Source organism: Chiloscyllium plagiosum, unplaced genomic scaffold (genome assembly GCF_037043375.1).
Source record: "Chiloscyllium plagiosum isolate Xiang-an unplaced genomic scaffold, Cpla_swu_hap1 HiC_scaffold_13, whole genome shotgun sequence".
Classification (NCBI taxonomy): domain Eukaryota; kingdom Metazoa; phylum Chordata; class Chondrichthyes; order Orectolobiformes; family Hemiscylliidae; genus Chiloscyllium; species Chiloscyllium plagiosum.
The window spans coordinates 6,333,133-6,350,381 of record NW_028270151.1 but is presented as its reverse complement, the minus strand read 5'-3'; the positions used below and the strand labels follow the sequence as shown (position 1 = coordinate 6,350,381).

General features: G+C 49.9%; 1 protein-coding gene across 3 annotated transcripts in view; it reads right to left on the bottom strand.

The window, feature by feature from the left end:
• Window positions 1-17,249, bottom strand: part of rnf7 (ring finger protein 7) — a 39,787-nt gene that overhangs the window by 3,283 nt on the left and 19,255 nt on the right. For 2 of the 3 annotated variants that reach the window (XM_087993303.1, XM_087993305.1), the window contains exon 2: window positions 5,720-5,767. The exons of the other annotated variant lie outside the window; for it this stretch is intronic. In XM_087993303.1, coding sequence (XP_087849429.1) covers window positions 5,720-5,767 — 48 coding nt within the window. The remainder of the gene's footprint in view (window positions 1-5,719; window positions 5,768-17,249) is intronic. 3 annotated transcript variants of the gene reach the window in all.

The window sequence follows — 17,249 nt, the reverse complement described above, 5'->3', positions numbered from 1 at the left end:
GGGAAAATTCTGAAGGAGCAAATGAATATCCTGTTGGAAAAGTGTGGGTAAATTAGGGGTGGTCAGCATGGTTTTGTCAAAGGGAGGTAATGCTTAACAAATTTGTTAGATTTTTTTTGAAAATGGGATCAAGTGTGTGGATGAGGGAAGTTCAGATGAAACAGTTTATATGGATTTTTGCAAAGCTTTTGATAAGGTCCCACATGATTGAGAAGTTAAGAGCACATGGAATTGAGGGAAACTTGGCGAGATGGATCAGAAATTGGCTTAGTATTAGGGCACAAGGGTAGCAGTAGAAGGCTTTTTGAGTGACGGGAGGCTAGTGTCCAGTAGTATACCACAAGGATCTGTACTAGACCATTATTGTTTGTTAGGAGAAAGTGAGGACTGCAGATGCTGGAGATCAGAGCTGAAACATGTGTTGCTGGAAAAGTGAGGGGGGAGGTGTGGGCGCAAGTTTTGCACTTCTTGCGGCTGCAGGGGAAGGTTCTGGGAGTGGAGGTTGGGTTGGTGGGGGGTGTGGACCTGACGAGGGAGTCGCGGAGGGAGTGGTCTTTCCAGAACGCTGATAGGGGAGGCGGGGTTCAAGGGCAGAGGAGCGGGAAGTGGAGGAGATGCGGTGGACAGCATCGTCAATCACGTCTGAGGGGAAATTGCGGTCTTTGAAGGAGGCCATCTGGATTGTTCGGTATTGGAATTGGTCCTCCTGGGAGCAGATGCAGCGGAGGCGAAGGAATTGGGAATATGGGATGGCGTTTTTACAGTGGGCAGGGTGGGAGGAGGTGTAATCTAGGTAGCTGTGGGAGTCGGTCGGTTTATAGTAAATGTCCGTGTTTGTTAGAAACATAAGTGTACAGATGAAAACTTAGGGCAAATGATAAGGAAATTTGCACACGACACCAAGGTTGGTAGAGTGGTTAATAGTGAAGAAGATGGTTACAGATGGATTGGTCAGATGGGCGGTGGTAGGTGGTATTTAACACCGTGATAAGGGTGAGACGATGCACTTTGGCAGAAGAAACAAGATGAGGGCGTATTTAATGACTGGCAATACGCTGAGTAGCTTAGCAGAACGGAGGGATCTTGGGTTAATTATTCACAGATCCCTGAAGTCGGCAGAGCACCTGAATAGAATAGTTAAGGCATTATATGGGACACTTGCTTTCATCAATCATGACACAGAGTATGAACAAGGAGGTAATGTTGGAGTTGTACAGAGCATTGGTTAGGCCACAGCTGGAGTACTGTGTGCAATTTTGATCAGTTCACTACAGCCAGGATGTGATAGCACAAAAGGGTGCACACAGGAGGTTCACCAGGAAGTTACCTGGGATGGAGAAATTGAGCTATAAGGAGAGACTAGATAGGATTGTATTGTTTTGTTTAGAGCAGAGAAGATTGAGGGGGACATGATTTAGGTGTGTAAGGGGTATGGACTGGGTGAATGGAGAGCAGTGTTCCCCTTGGTTGAGGAGTCAATCACAAGAAAGTATAGTTTTAGGGTAAGGGGCAGGAGATTCAGAGGGGATTTGGGGAAAAAAGCTTTTTCACTCAGCAGGTGGTGGGAATCTGGAATGCACTGCCTGGAAAGGTAGTGGAAGGTAGAAACCACACAACCTTTAAAAGATATTTGGATGAGCACTTCAAATATCACAACATTCAAGGATATGGGGCAAGTGCAGAAAATTGGGCTGAGCGCACTTTTAGTGGCAGTTATGTCAGTGCAGACTCGAATGGCCAAAGTGCCTTTTCTGCACTGTACAAATCTACGAATCATGTTGTTGTGGAGAAAAATGCAGAAAAGGGAGAAGGTGAGGACTGCAGATGCTGGAGATCAGAGTTGACAATGTGGTGCTGCGAAAGTACAGCAGGTCAGGCAGCATCCAAAGAGCAGGAGAATCAACGTTTCGGGCAAAAGCCCTTCATTTCTGATGAAGGGCTTTTGCCCGAAATATCGATTTTCCTGTTGCTTGAAAGATGCAGAAAAGCCCACTGTAAAGATCGGATCATATGTTTTCCTAAAATATCAGAGAGAATTTGGTGTGGGGGGAGGAAAGAGACCAGCTACATGCAGCAAGAAGTCCAAATTCACGAGGCATTAAACCAAAGTTGGCAGTTATCTAGCTTTAGCTAACCCTGTGTTGTGTGATTTTTAACTATGTCCACCCCAGTCCAACACTGGCACCTCCACATCATAGCTTTAGCTAGAGGGAGGAGTCTGTAAAACAGATCACACCTTGAAAGACTATTCTAGAATTAGACATATCCAGACTGGGAAAGGAAACTGTTTGGAAGCAAACTCTCAGGAGCTTAGAATAATTTTGGACCAATTCTGGGAGAACTGCCTGTCTACTTAAGTGACAGAACAAAATTACTATTGGGCTTCACAGCCATTAAAACTTCTGTTCTGAAGTTGAAAGTACAAGTTGTCTTTTTGTTGCAGCAAACATCTCAAAATGTCTCTATTCCGGCTGTAACACTTTGATTTGGTAAATATTCTATTTCCTCAGACCATCTACAGTTACCATTCAGAGTCTTGTTAAGATTCACTTATGCAAACTGTTGCTTTTCTATGTAAATTTCTTTGCAAGTATGTCCAGACAAAAGCTTTGATACCTTTTGCTGGCTTTCCTCAAAAGAAACCAACAACGCAGAACAAAGATATGGCAAACAATTCAGCAAAAGCTCCCCATCAGCTGAAAGTAAGTGATCTGGGTGTCTAATCACTGTAGCTTCTGCCAAACTCTTGTAATGTCACCTTGTCTAAGTAACTTAAATTGAAAAGTGTGGTACTGGAAAAGCGCAGCAGGCCAGGCAGCATTCGAGGAGCAGTAGAATCGACGTTTTGGGCATAAGCCCTTCTTTAGGAATGGGGCTGGTGTGCCAAATGGGCTGAGATAAAAGGTGGGGGGGGGGTTGGAATTTGGGGGAGGGGCGCTGGGATTACGATAGGTGGAAGGAGGTGAGGGAGAGGGTGATAGGCCGGAGAGGGTATGGGGGCGGAGAGGTCAGGAAGAAGATTGCAGTCAAGAGGGCAGTGCTGAATGCGGGGGTTGGGACTGAGACAAGGTGGGGGGAGTGGAAATGAGGAAGCTGGAAAAATCTACATTCATCCCGTGTGGTTGGAGGGTTCCTAGGTGGAAAATGAGGCGCTCTTCCTCCAGGCATCGTGTGGCCAGGGTCTGGCGATGGAGGAGGCATGTCCTTGGCGGAGTGGGAGGGGGAGTTAAAGTGTTCAGCCATGCAGCGGTTGGGTTGGTTGGTCCGGGTGTCCCAAAGGTGTTCTCTGAAACGTTCCGCAAGTAGGCGGCCTGTCTCCCCACGGTAGAGGAGACCACATCGGGTGCAGCGGATACAGTAAATGATGTGTGTGGAGGTACAGGTGAATTTGCGACGGATATGGAAGGATCCATTGGGGCCTTGGAGGGAGGTGTGGGCGCAAGTTTTGCACTTCTTGCGGTTGCAGGGGAAGGTGCCGAGAGTGGAGGTTGGGTTGGTGGGGGGTGTGGACCTGACGAGGGAGTCGCGGAGGGAGTGGTCTCTCTGGAACGCTGATAGGGGAGGGGAGGGAAACATATCCCTGGTGGTGGGGTCCGTTTGGAGGTGGCGGAAATGACGAAGTATCCGGAGGTTGGTGGGGTGGAAGGTGAGGACCAGTGGGGTTCTGTCCTGGTGCCGATTGGAGGGGTGGGGTTCAAGGGCGGAGGTGCAGAAAGTGGAGGAGATGCAGTGGAGGGCATCGTCGACCACGTCGGAGGGGAAATTGCGGTCTTTGAAGAAGGGGTCCATTTGGGCTGTTCGGTAGTGGAATTGGTCCTCCTGGGAGCAGATGCGGCGGAGGCGAAGGAATTGGGAATATGGGATGGCGTTTTTACAGGGGGCAGGGTGGAAGGAGGTGTAATCTAGGTAGCTGTGGGAATCGGTCGGTTTGTAGTAAATGTCGACTCAACATACCTCCCACTCCGCCAAGGACATGCAGGTCCTTGGCCTCCTCCATCGCCAGACCCTGGCCACACGACGTCTGGAAGAAGAGCGGCTCATCTTCCACCTAGGAACCCTCCAACCACACGGGATGAATGTAGATTTCTCCAGCTTCCTCATTTCCCCTCCCCCTACCTTATCTCAGTCCCAACTCCCGGATTCAGCACCGCCCTCTTGACCTGCAATCTTCTTCCCGACCTCTCCGCCCTCATACCCTCTCCGGCCTATCACCCTCTCCCTCACCTCCTTCCACCTATCGTAATCCCAGCGCCCCCTCCCCCAAATTCCACCCCCCCCACCACCTTTTATCTCAGCCCGCTTGGCACACCGGCCTCATTCCTGAAGAAGGGCTTATGCCCGAAACGTCGATTCTCCTGCTCCTCAGATGCTGCTTGGCCTGCTGCGCTTTTCCAGCACCACACTTTTTAACTCTGGTCTCCAGCATCTGCAGTCCTCACTTTCTCCTAAGTAACTTAAAATCCTTGCATCATTTATGAGGATGCTTTAGCTAACACTTTGCACCTCAGCTCATCAGCTATACTCATAGAGGTGTACAGCACGGAAACTGACCCTTCACTTCAACTCGTTCATGCTAACCTAATCTAATCTAGTCCCATTTACCAGCATTTGCCCCACATCACTCTAAACCTTCCCTATTCATATACCCATCCAGATGCCTTTTAAATGCTGTAATTGTGCCAGCCTCCACCACTTCCTCTGGCAGCTCATTCCATACACATACCACCCTCTGCATGAAAAAGTTGCCCCTCTGGTCCCTTTCATATCTTTCCCCTCTCACCCTAAACCTCTAGTTCTGCACTCCCCTGTCCCAGAGAAGAGACTTTGTCTATTTACCCTATCCATGCCCCTCACAATTTTGTAAACCTCTATAAGATCATGCCCCAGCCTCTGACGCTCCAGGGAAAACAACCCCAGCCTATTCAGCCTTGTAAATCTTTTCTGAACTCTTTCAAGTTGCACAATTTATTTTGCATACACTTTTCTTTCTCTTGTAAACCTGTCTGCCTTTGAGATGCTCCTTAAAATCTAAATCATGGACTAATCTTTTGATTAAATGTACTAATATTTTTATCTACGGCTGAGTTTACGCCGCTAAAGGTGCTGGATAAACGCTAGTTGCTGCTGCTGCCCAGCTTCATCCAACTTCGGTAAACAATTGCTTCATGTTTCAAGCTCAGTCAGATTTCGATGAGATGACTTTGATATTAATGAGAAGACCTCATTGCTGAAAAAAGACATGTTGGCAGGAAATGACTAATGCGGTTGATGGAGAATGAGACAAGACAGCACTGTTGGATCTTTCAGAAGCACTGACTCACCCCCTCCTGATAAAGAATTTGTGCGACTGCAGAATCCGGTTGAAGACAGGCTTGCTGTGCACCTATGGAGACAGCAAGCGGTGCTATTGCTCTGCATGGCTCATACTACACTGGCAGAGCAGCTGTTGTGATCTTTCAGAGGAGGTGCTTTTCACATCAACTGCTCTACATTTGGGCTTTGTTATCATTTTGAACTTGGTGTTAAAGACATGCTAAGGGCGTAACTCACTTTTTTCTGGTGGACCTGTACATGCAAAAATCAAAGGAGTTCTAGTCTTCTGTGGGACATATGAAATCTATTTTGATTTTAATAAAATCTCAACTCACAGATGTGCAAAACAATAAGCAGGAAACTGAAATGGACAGAATACAATAGGGTAACTGTGAGTAAAACTTACCAACACAGTCTTCTTGTTTATTTTCAGCTTGGCACCTAAGGCAGGCATCTAAACAAAGGAAAATAAATCATTTTGACAACGCTGCAGAAGTTATGGATCTGAAAACCAGTTCGATGTTGCTTAGTGAAATTCTACAACTTTGGCATTTCTTTTGCAGAAATGTGGGGAGGCATCACATTGCCCCGTTCACAGTGGGGAGGCTCCATGATTTGATTCAGTCACAAAGAAGACTTTTTATTTTACTCTTTCATGGGATGTGGGCCATTTCAAATTGCCCTTGAGCTGAGTGGCTCACTAGGTTATTTCAGAACTCATTTAAGAGCCACATTGCCGTGTGCCTGGAATCAGACATTAGCCAGGCTGGGTTTGGACAGTAGATATCCTTCCCTCAAAGACTTTAGTGACCAGCTGGGTTATCATGACATTTCAGCATTTAGTTCCAGGACTTTTTTTAATTGGTGGAATTCCAATTCCAATAGTAACTGTGATGGGATTTGAACTCATGTCTCCAAAGCAATGGCCTGGGCCTCTGGATTAGCAGTTCGGTGACATTACCATGACATCACCAACTTCCCTGACACATTGTCATATCGGACAGATCAGTCAATGACAATGGTAACACTGGGCTTGAAATATTAACTCTTTCTCTCTCCATAGATACTGCCAGACCTGCTTAGTTTCTCTAGCAGTTCCTGTTTTTATTTCACCTCCCGACATTGTGCTTTTGTTTTGCTAACACAGAACATAGAACATTCCAGTGCAGTACAGGCCCTTCAGCCCTCGATGTTGCGCTGACCTGTGGAACCAATCTGAATCCCATCTAACCGATACTATTCCATTCTCGCCTATTCAATGACCATTTAAATGCCCTTAAAGTTGGCGAGTCTACTACTGTTGCAGACAGGGCATTCCATGCCCCTACTATTAGTAACGAAACTACCTCTGACAACTGACCTATACCTATCACCCCTCAATTTAAAGCTATGTCCCCTCATGCTAGCCATCGCCATCCGAGGAAAAGGGCTCTCACTGTCCAACCCATCTAACCCTCTTATTATCTTCTATGTCTCTATTAAGTCGCCTCTCAACCTTCTTCTCTCTAACAAAAACAGCCTCAGGTCCCTCAGCCTTTCCTCGTAAGACCTTCCCTCCATACCAGACAACATCCTAGTAAATCTCCTCTGAATCCTTTCCAAAGCTTCCACATCCTTCCTATAATGTGGTGACCAGAACTGTATGCAATATTCCAAAGGTGGCCACACCAGTGTTTTGTACAGCTGCAGTATGATCTCAGGCTTCCGAATCTCAATCCCTCTACCCATAAAAACTAACACACCGTATGCCTTCTTTTTTTGTAAATGTATTTTTCTTTACAAAAATACAAAGTTATTAAAAATACCACCAATAACAAACACCAGAATAATAAAGAGAAAGAAACCCCACAAATTACAATACAACTACTGTCTACTAACTACTAACCTACTCTATAATACAAAACAAACCCTAACACTGTGCAAAGCAACACCAATAAATAAATAAATAAGTAATAGATCAAAATAAAAATAAAAGCAAAAAACCACAAAAAAACACAGGATACAGAACAGGTATGTTCGGTGTAAAGCTCTCAAACACAAAAACGGGAACTTTGTATATTAACTCAGAAATCGCCCCCTCCAGGGCCCAGGGCTCAACAAACCTAACCGTCCTGGTTAAACAAACGCTCTAGTTAAGATAGCCGGCAAATCTGTATCCAAGTAACTCAAATAGGGCTGCCATGTCTTATAAAAATGGTCTGTTGTGTGGTGTACCACGTTTGTAAAAAAAAATCCAAGGGAATGTGCTCCATAATTAATTTCCACCATCTCAGCCAGCCTGGCGGGTTCTCAGACACCCAGTTCCTCAGAATATTCTTCCGTGCACAGTATGCAAGAATAGTAAATAGTTTCTTCCCATGCTCATCTAAAGATGGTAAATTTGGTAGACCTAAGAAGAGAGATATCGGGTCTACTTTGACTTCAGTCCTCAATATCCTCCCTATCTCTCCCGCCACAGCGCTCCAATAAACACAGAGCCTGTGGCATGTCCAGAAACAATGGGTAAGATTACCTACACTTATTTTACATCTGGGGCACAGTGAAGATGCCCCTTTTTAAAACTTCATCAGACGGTCCAGTGCCAGATGAATCCTGTGCAGAACTTTCAACTGTGTAGCGCATGTCCTATTACAGATTGAGATCTTTCACATGTTCTCCCATGTTTCAGAAGAGATCTCCACTCCTAGCTCTTGCACCCAGACCTCACATAACTGGTTAATATCCTATCAGGCCCTGCCACCCAGCAGGCGATAGAGAGCACTAACCGAAACGGTGCTTGTGGATCGTAGCAACATCCTCTCTATATCGGGCTTATAGGGCTTAGTGAGAAGCGTAGTCTTCTTCTGGATGAAAACCCTAACCTGAAAAAAATGAGAAAGATTTCTGCTGGGCAACCCGTATTTGCGGCTCAGTTGCTCGAAAGACATCATAATCTCCTCCTCAAACAAGTCTCCCAAACTAGAAACTCCTCTCGCTGCCCATAGTTTGAACCCTGAGTCCATCATCCCTGGTTTGAACCCTGGCATACCAACTACATACGTGGCGTAAGTGGCGAAGTCTTTGATAAGCAACCTTCACTCTGACGAATCACCCTCCATGCCTTGACCGTACTAATAACAATGGGGTCCTGGCAGTGGTCCATAACTGTCCTCAGCTTATCCATGAACATTAGGTTAATAAGAGGGCACTTTGCCTGGGAGGCCTCGATATTCAGCCATATTGAGCCCAGATCATTACCTGCCCAATTGCAGACAAAGGACAACAGGGAACTCAACTGATACCTCCTGATGTCTGGGAAATCAACTCCTCCCCTCCTTGAAGCAATTTAGTAAGTTTGATGAGAGGCTGCCCATGGTGCCAGACAAAGGAACCAAACCACCTCATAAGCTTCCGCAGCATTGACCTGGGAAACATTATAGGGAGCATACGCATGGGATAAAGCAAATGAGGAAGAAGATATTTGGCCCAGCCATGAAATTGGAAGAGCCTCCCATCTCTGGAGATCCCACCTAATATTGTCAAGCAAGTGGGCAAAGTTAATCCGAAATAACCGATCAAACTTGGGGGTAATAAAAATGCCCAGGTATCGGAACCCTGCCCGTGACCACTCAAAAGGGAACTCAGATCCACCTCCAATTTCTGTCACATCCTCAAGATTCCCCAAAGGCATAGCCTCTGATTTTGCAAAGTTAATCTTATATCCTGAAATAGCCCCAAATGAATTGATACATGGTATCAGATGGGGTACGGAGGTGATCGGGTTCGATGAAAACAGAAGGACAGCATCCGCATACAGTGTAATCTTGTGTGCCCTCGATCCCACTTCCGGAGCGGTTATGTGGATGTTCTGACGAATGGCCTCTGCCAGCGGCTCTATCACCAACATAAATAACAACGGTGAGAGGGGGCAGCCTTGCCAACTACCCTGACCAATCGTAAAATTCCCAGACTTCACCCCATTGGTGATGACCGCGGCCAGAGGGTGGCAATATAAAGCCTCTACCCACCTAGCAAAGACCCCACCCAACCTGAACTGTTCTAAGACATAAAAGGTTGCCATTCCACTCGGTCAAATGCTTTCTGTGCATCTAAGGAAATCACCAACCCCTGAATCGATCGTTGCTGACAAACTTGGACCATATTCAACAACCTTCTAATATTATTAGATGACTTACGGCCCCTTATAAAATTTGTCTGGTCTGTTTAACAATATGGGGCAACACTTTTTCCAACCTCAAAGGCAAGGTCTTAAGACAGAATCTTGAAATCTGAATTTAATAGAGAAATGGGCCTGTATGAGGCACAATTCTCAGGAACCTTCCCCTTCTTAAGAATTAAGGAAATATTAGCTTCTGTCAAAGTTGGTGGTAGGCATTCATGATGTAGGAGTGATTGTACATCTCTGATATCGGCCCTGACAGAATCCCTATAAACTCCTTACAAAACTTACCCGGGAGACCATCAGGGTCAGGCACTTTCCCACTCTGAAGTTGCCTAGCTGCCTCCTGTATTTCCTGAACTGTCAAGGGGGCATTAAGGAGAGAGGCCTGTTCCAAGGTCATCCCTGGGAGGTCCAGGTTTTTAAAAAAGACCTCCATTTTAGCCCACCTGTCCTCGCAACCTTTAGACCGATACAATTCTGAGTAAAAACTCCAAAAAGCCTCATTAATCTTTTTGGCAATGTATCTAAGGACCCTGGTGCTGTCTCTGCATTATTGGATTGGGGAGCACGTTTTTTTCCTAGTCAGGTATGCTAAATACTTCCCTGAGATATCCCCATACTCGAACAGCCTTTGTCTAGCAAAAGCAAGTACTGTCTTTGCAGTTTGTGTAAGTATTGAATTCAAGACAGCCCGGAGGGCCGTGATCCGCTGTAGCTTAGTTACCGAAGGCTGCGCAAAATTTGCTGCCTCGGCGGCTTTCAACCGTGTCTCAAGTAGATGCTGCTGTGCCTCCTTCTGTCATTTCCGGCTAGCCGAACAGGAAATAGCTAATCCCCTAGCAAAGGCCTTAGCGGTCTCCCATAGCAGAGCCGGACTACTAGCCGTGACTGAGTTGACAGTCAAGAATTCCTGAAACTCTTTCAAAACGTATTCCACAAATTTGGAATCCTTAAGGAGAAAAGGGTCCAAACGCCAGTGCCGCAAAGCTAGCCCCTCACTCTTGGCCTTAACCTCCAAATATACCGCCGCATGATCAGAGATAGCTATATTCCCAATTTTACAACCCATAATCGAATCCAGAAGGGCCGAGGGAGCCAGAAAGAGATCAATCTTCGTGTGACATTTATTGGGTTTGAAATAAAAGGTGAAGTCTCTGCCAGTAGGGCAAAGACATCTCCAAATATCCACCAGCCCCAACTCCTCGCATAAGTCAGTCACCTGCTTGGCTTGTGAAGAAACAGTTGGGGGCCCACAAGGCACCCTGTCCACTGTTGGATCCAAAAGACAATTGAAATCCTCCTCCTATAATAATGTGCCGTGTTCCAAGGCACTCAGGTTAGAGAAGGCACTATTCAAAAATTTGAAGGGGTACGCCGGACATTTAAGGTGCCTTCCATCATAAGGTCCAAAGTGGGAATTGTTGCCAATGATTGCAAAATGTTCAGCACCGTTCATGATTCCTCAGGTACTGAAGCAGTCCATATCAAAATGCAATAAGACGTGGGACAATGACAAGGGAAGAATGGGAAACAGTATTAACACTGGATAATACGAGGTAACATCCATCTCCAACTAGAGAATCTATTCATTGCCCCGTGACTTTCAAAGGTATTTTCAATCAAAGTCTACCATCCATATCCTGGAGGTTACCACTAATCAGAAATGACCAGCCAAATGAAAACTGTGGATATACATCTGAGGCTTTGAATTCTGCAGTGAGTAACTCAGCTGCTGAAACCCCAAATCCTGTCAACCATTTACAGTAATACAGACTGCTACTATCTACAAGACCCACTGCAGAAATTCACTAAGGTTTCTCAGACAGTACCTTATAAATTCATAAACATTTCCATTTTGAAGGGTAAGGGCAGCAGATACATGGGAACACCACCATCTGTATGTTCCCCTCCAAGCCACTCTCAATCCTGGCTTAGAAATATAACGCCATTCCTTCACTGTCGCTGGGTCAAAATCCTGAAATTCCTTCCCTAATTGGTATTGTGTGTTAACCCACAGCACAAGGACTGCAGCGGTTCAAGATGGCAGCTCACCCCCACTTCTCAAGGGGCAACTAGGGACGGGTAATAAACGCTGGCCCAGCCAGTGACACCCAAGTTCCAAGAATGAACAAAACAAACAAAACCTGAAACAGAGAATGCTGGAATAACTCAACAGGTCTGGCAGCATCAATGGAGACAGAAACAGCTACTATTTTGGGACCAGTTTTCTATTAAACAGTTTTGACAGGGGTGGAGGAGAATCAAGGAACATAGAACATTACAGCGCAGAACAGGCCCTTCGGCCCTCAATGTTGCGCCGCCCTGTCATACTAATCTGAAGCCCATCCCGCCTACACTATTCCATGTATGTCCATTTGCCTGTCCAATGACAACTGAAATGCACTTAAACTTGGCGAATCTACTACCGTTGCAGGCAAAGCATTCCATACCCTTACTACTCTCTGAGTAAAGAAACTACCTATCTCCCCTCACTTTAAAGTTGCGCCCCCTCGTGTTTGCCGTTCCCATACTTGGAAAAAGGCTCTCCCTGTCCACCCTATCTAACCCTCTGATTATCTTGTATGTCTCTATTAAGTCACCTCTCAACCTTCTTCTCTCTAACGAGAACAGCCTCGAGCCCTCAGCCTTTCCTCGTAAGACATTCCTTCCATACCAGGCAACATTCTAGTAAATCTCCTCTGCACCCTTTACAAAGCTTCCACATCCTTCTTATAATCCGGTGACCAGAACTGTACACAATACTGCAAGTGTGACCGTACCAGAGCTTTGTACAGCTGCAGCATAACCTCCTGGTTCTGGAACTCAAGCCCTCTATTAATAAAGGCCAAAACACTGTAAGCCTTCTTAACAACCCTGTCAACCTGGGTGGCAACTTTCAAGGATCTGTGTACATGGACACCGAGATCTCTCTGCTCATTTGCACTCCCAAGAATCCTACCATCAGCCCAGTACTTTGCATTCCGATTACTCTGGCCAAAGTGTATCACCTCACACTTGTCCACATTAAACTCCATTTGCCACCTCTCAGCCCAGCTCTGCATCCTATCTATGTCTCTCTGCAACCTACTACATCCTTCGTCACTATCCACAACTCCACCGACCTTAGTGTCATCCGCAAATTTACTAACCCATCCTTCTAAGCCCTCATCCAGATCATTTATAAAAATGACGAACAGCAGTGGACCCAACACCGACCCTTGCGGTACGCCGCTAGTAACTGGACACCAAGATGAAAATGTTCCATCAACTACAACCCTCTGTTTTCTTTCAGGAAGCCAATGACTGATCCAAACTTCTATGTCTCCCACAATCCCATTCCTCCGCATTTTGTATAATAGCCTACTGTGGGGAACCTTATCGAAGGAGTCAGGTAGTGTAGGAGTCTAATGCAAAATACAAAGGATTTGGTAATGGTGGAGCAACAAAGGATGTAAATTAAGGCGTAAAATGGAGCAAATGGGCTCTCCTTACGAAGAGCAAAGTGAACAAGACACAGCTGTAGGGGCTGGGGAGAGAATGTAAGCAAAATGGAGAACAGATGTAATGTGGTCAGTTTCTGAAGTTGCTAAATTCCATGTTGAGACTTCAAGACTCTAAGCGGACTGAGCGGGAAATGAGACGTTGGTGTGCTTAACTGGAACATTGCAGCAAGCTCAAGAAGAAATGTTAGCATGAGGGCAAGGTGATTTATTGAAATGGTAAGCAGCTGGGGAGGTTGGGGTCATTCCTACAGACTGTTCTGTAAAATGGCCAGCTAGTCTGTGTTTGACCTCAGCAATGTAAGGATAACTGTATCGTGAGCAGCAAATGCAATAGGCTAGATTGAAAGTACAAGTAAAAAGCTGCTTCACCTGAAAGATGTGTTTCGGTTCTTGGACAGTGAGGAGGGAGGAGGTAAACAGGCAAGTGTCAGACCTTCTGCGATTGTGTGGGAAGGTGCTGTGCCGGGGTGAGGAGGGGTAGAGGGGTGAAGTTGGGTGTCATGGTTCCTGACAGCGGAGGAGTGAAGATGATGTGTTTATTGGTGACATCCTGCCAGAGGTGGCAGAAATGGCAGAAGGTATTCCTTTAGTGGCAGAGTTTGAGTGGAGTGGAAAATGAAGACAAGGTACATCCTATAGTTGGTCTAGGAGGTAGGAGAGCTGACAGCAACAATGTGCAAGATGGATCAGAGACAGCTGAGGGCCCTGCCAACCATACTGTGGAGGTGGGGGAAGAAGTGTTCAGTTGAGGAAAAAGCAGGCATGTTGGAAGATCCCCAGTGGCAGCAGTGGAACAGATATGACTGAGATGCAGAAACTGGGAAAATGGAATTCTTGCAGGAAGCAGGGTATGAGGAGGGTGCAAACAAGGTAACTGTGGGACCCCATGGCTTTGTGACGGATGTTGGTGGACAGCCTAACCTCAGTAATGAAAACAGAGAAGTTGAAGGAGGGACGGAAAGAGTCAGAGATGGACCACATGAAGGTGAGAGAAGGATGGGAATTGGAAGCAAAGATGACAGCAGATAAACATCAAAAAAAGAGATGTGGATGGGGTCACAGTAAGACTGGAACAAAGGATGTTCCACAGAGCCCAGAAGAGATAGATATAACTGGGACCCATGTAGGTACCCCCAGCCACATGTTTGTCCCTGTGAAGGAGGGTTTTGGTGGGTAGACTTCATAGGATGAAGTGTCTGAGAGATGGTACCCAGCCTCTGCCAGGTAGAGGTCAGAATGCCAGCTGTTAACCACACCACCCTTATCGGCAGGTTTGATGACAAGAATGGGCTGGGATCTGAGGGAGTGCAGTGCAGCAGGTTCAAAGGGAGACAGCTTCGACTGTAAGAGGAGAGCAGAAAAAGGAAACATGAAACATCCTATAGTTGTTCTCAGCGAAAATATTCAGGTCAAAGATGAGAAGAAGGACTCCAGATGGAGGGAGAGCATTAGGGATGTGGGAGGGTTGTGGGATGTGGGTGTGTGTGTGAGGGTCTGTGTGTGCATGGGGGGGTGAGGGACTGTGTGCGTGGGGGTGAGGGACTGTGTGCGCGTGGTGGGGGTGAGGGACTGTGTGCACGTGGTGGGGGTGAGGGACTGTGTGTGTGGAGGGGGTGAGGGTCTGTGTGTGTGGAGGGGGTGAGGGTCTGTGTGTGTGGAGGGGGTGAGGGTCTGTGTGTGTGGAGGGGGTGAGGGTCTGTGTGTGTGGAGGGGGTGAGGGTCTGTGTTTGTGGAGGGGGTGAGGGACTGTGTGTGTGGAGGGGGTGAGGGTCTGTGTGTGTGGAGGGGGTGAGGGTCTGTGTGTGTGGAGGGGGTGAGGGTCTGTGTTTGTGGAGGGGGTGAGGGTGTGTGTGTATGGAGGGGGTGAGGGTCTGTGTGTGTGGAGGGGGTGAGGGTTGTGTGTGTGGAGGGGGTGAGGGTCTGTGTGTGTGGAGGGGGTGAGGGTCTGTGTGTGTGGAGGGGGGGAGGGTGTGTGTGTGGAGGGGGTGAGGGTGTTTGTGTGTGGAGCATGAGGGTCTGTGTGTGGAGGATGAGGGTCTGTGTGTGGAGGATGAGGGTATGTGTGTGGAGGATGAGGGTATGTGTGTGGAGGATGAGGGTATGTGTGTGGAGGATGAGGGTATGTGTGTGGAGGATGAGGGTATGTGTGTGGAGGATGAGGGTATGTGTGTGGAGGATGAGGGTATGTGTGTGGAGGATGAGGGTATGTGTGTGGAGGATGAGGGTCTGTGTGTGGAGGATGAGGGTGTGTGTGTGGAGGATGAGGGTGTGTGTGTGGAGGATGAGGGTGTGTGTGTGGAGGATGAGGGTGTGTGTGTGTGTGGGGGGGTAAGGGCGTGTGTGTGTGTGGGGGGGGGGTGAGGGCCTGCGTGTGTGTGGGGGTGTGAGGGTCTGTGTGTGGGGGGGTGTGAGGGTCTGTGTGTGGGGGGGTGTGAGGGTCTGTATGTGGGGGTGTGAGGGTCTGAGTGTGGGGGAGTGAGGGTCTACGTGTGGGGGGTGAGGAACTGCGTGTGGGGGGGGTGAGGGTCTGTGTGTGTATAGGGGGTGAGGGTCTGAGAGTGTGTAAGGGGTGAGGGACGGGGTGTGAGTGGGGTTGAGAGACGGGGTGTGTGTGGGGGGGGGGGTGTGTGTGTGGGGGGGGTGTGTGGGGGGGTGTGTGTGGGGGGTGGGTGTGTGGGGGGGAGGTGTGTGGGGGGGAGGTGTGTGGGGGGGAGGTGTGTGGGGGGGAGGTGTGTGGGGGGGAGGTGTGTGGGGGGGAGGTGTGTGGGGGGGGAGGTGTGTGGGGGGGGGAGGTGTGTGGGGGGGAGGTGTGTGGGGGGGGGGAGGTGTGTGTGGGGGGGAGGTGTGTGTGGGGGGGGAGGTGTGTGTGGGGGGGGAGGCGTGTGTGGGGGGGAGGCGTGTGTGGGGGGGAGGCGTGTGTGGGGGGGAGGCGTGTGTGGGGGGGAGGCGTGTGTGGGGGGGAGGCGTGTGTGGGGGGGAGGCGTGTGTGGGGGGGAGGCGTGTGTGGGGGGGAGGCGTGTGTGGGGGGGAGGCGTGTGTGGGGGGGAGGCGTGTGTGGGGGGGAGGCGTGTGTGGGGGGGAGGCGTGTGTGGGGGGGAGGCGTGTGTGGGGGGGAGGCGTGTGTGGGGGGGAGGCGTGTGTGGGGGGGAGGCGTGTGTGGGGGGGAGGCGTGTGTGGGGGGGAGGCGTGTGTGGGGGGGAGGCGTGTGTGGGGGGGAGGCGTGTGTGGGGGGGAGGCGTGTGTGGGGGGGAGGCGTGTGTGGGGGGGAGGCGTGTGTGGGGGGGAGGCGTGTGTGGGGGGGAGGCGTGTGTGGGGGGGAGGCGTGTGTGGGGGGGAGGCGTGTGTGGGGGGGAGGCGTGTGTGGGGGGGAGGCGTGTGTGGGGGGGAGGCGTGTGTGGGGGGGAGGCGTGTGTGGGGGGGAGGCGTGTGTGGGGGGGAGGCGTGTGTGGGGGGGAGGCGTGTGTGGGGGGGAGGCGTGTGTGGGGGGGAGGCGTGTGTGGGGGGGAGGCGTGTGTGGGGGGGAGGCGTGTGTGGGGGGGAGGCGTGTGTGGGGGGGAGGCGTGTGTGGGGGGGAGGCGTGTGTGGGGGGGAGGCGTGTGTGGGGGGGAGGCGTGTGTGGGGGGGAGGCGTGTGTGGGGGGGAGGCGTGTGTGGGGGGGAGGCGTGTGTGGGGGGGAGGCGTGTGTGGGGGGGAGGCGTGTGTGGGGGGGAGGCGTGTGTGGGGGGGAGGCGTGTGTGGGGGGAGGCGTGTGTGGGGGGAGGCGTGTGTGGGGGGGAGGGGTGTGTGGGGGGGAGGGGTGTGTGGGGGGGAGGGGTGTGTGGGGGGGGGGTGTGTGGGGGTGTGTGTGGGGGGGTGTGTGTGGGGGGGTGTGTGTGGGGGGGTGTGTGTGGGGGGGTGTGTGTGGGGGGGTGTGTGTGGGGGGGTGTGTGTGGGGGGGTGTGTGGGGGGGGTGTGTGTGGGGGGGTGTGTGTGGGGGGGTGTGTGGGGGGGGTGTGTGTGGGGGGGTGTGTGTGGGGGGGTGTGTGTGGGGGGGTGTGTGTGGGGGGGTGTGTGTGGGGGGGTGTGTGTGGGGGGGTGTGTGTGGGGGGGTGTGTGTGGGGGGGTGTGTGTGGGGGTGTGTGTGTGGGGGTGTGTGTGTGGGGGTGTGTGTGTGGGGGTGTGTGTGTGGGGGTGTGTGTGGGGGGGGTGTGTGTGGGGGGGTGTGTGTGGGGGGGTGTGTGTGGGGGGGGTGTGTGTGGGGGGGGTGTGTGTGGGGGGGGTGTGTGTGGGGG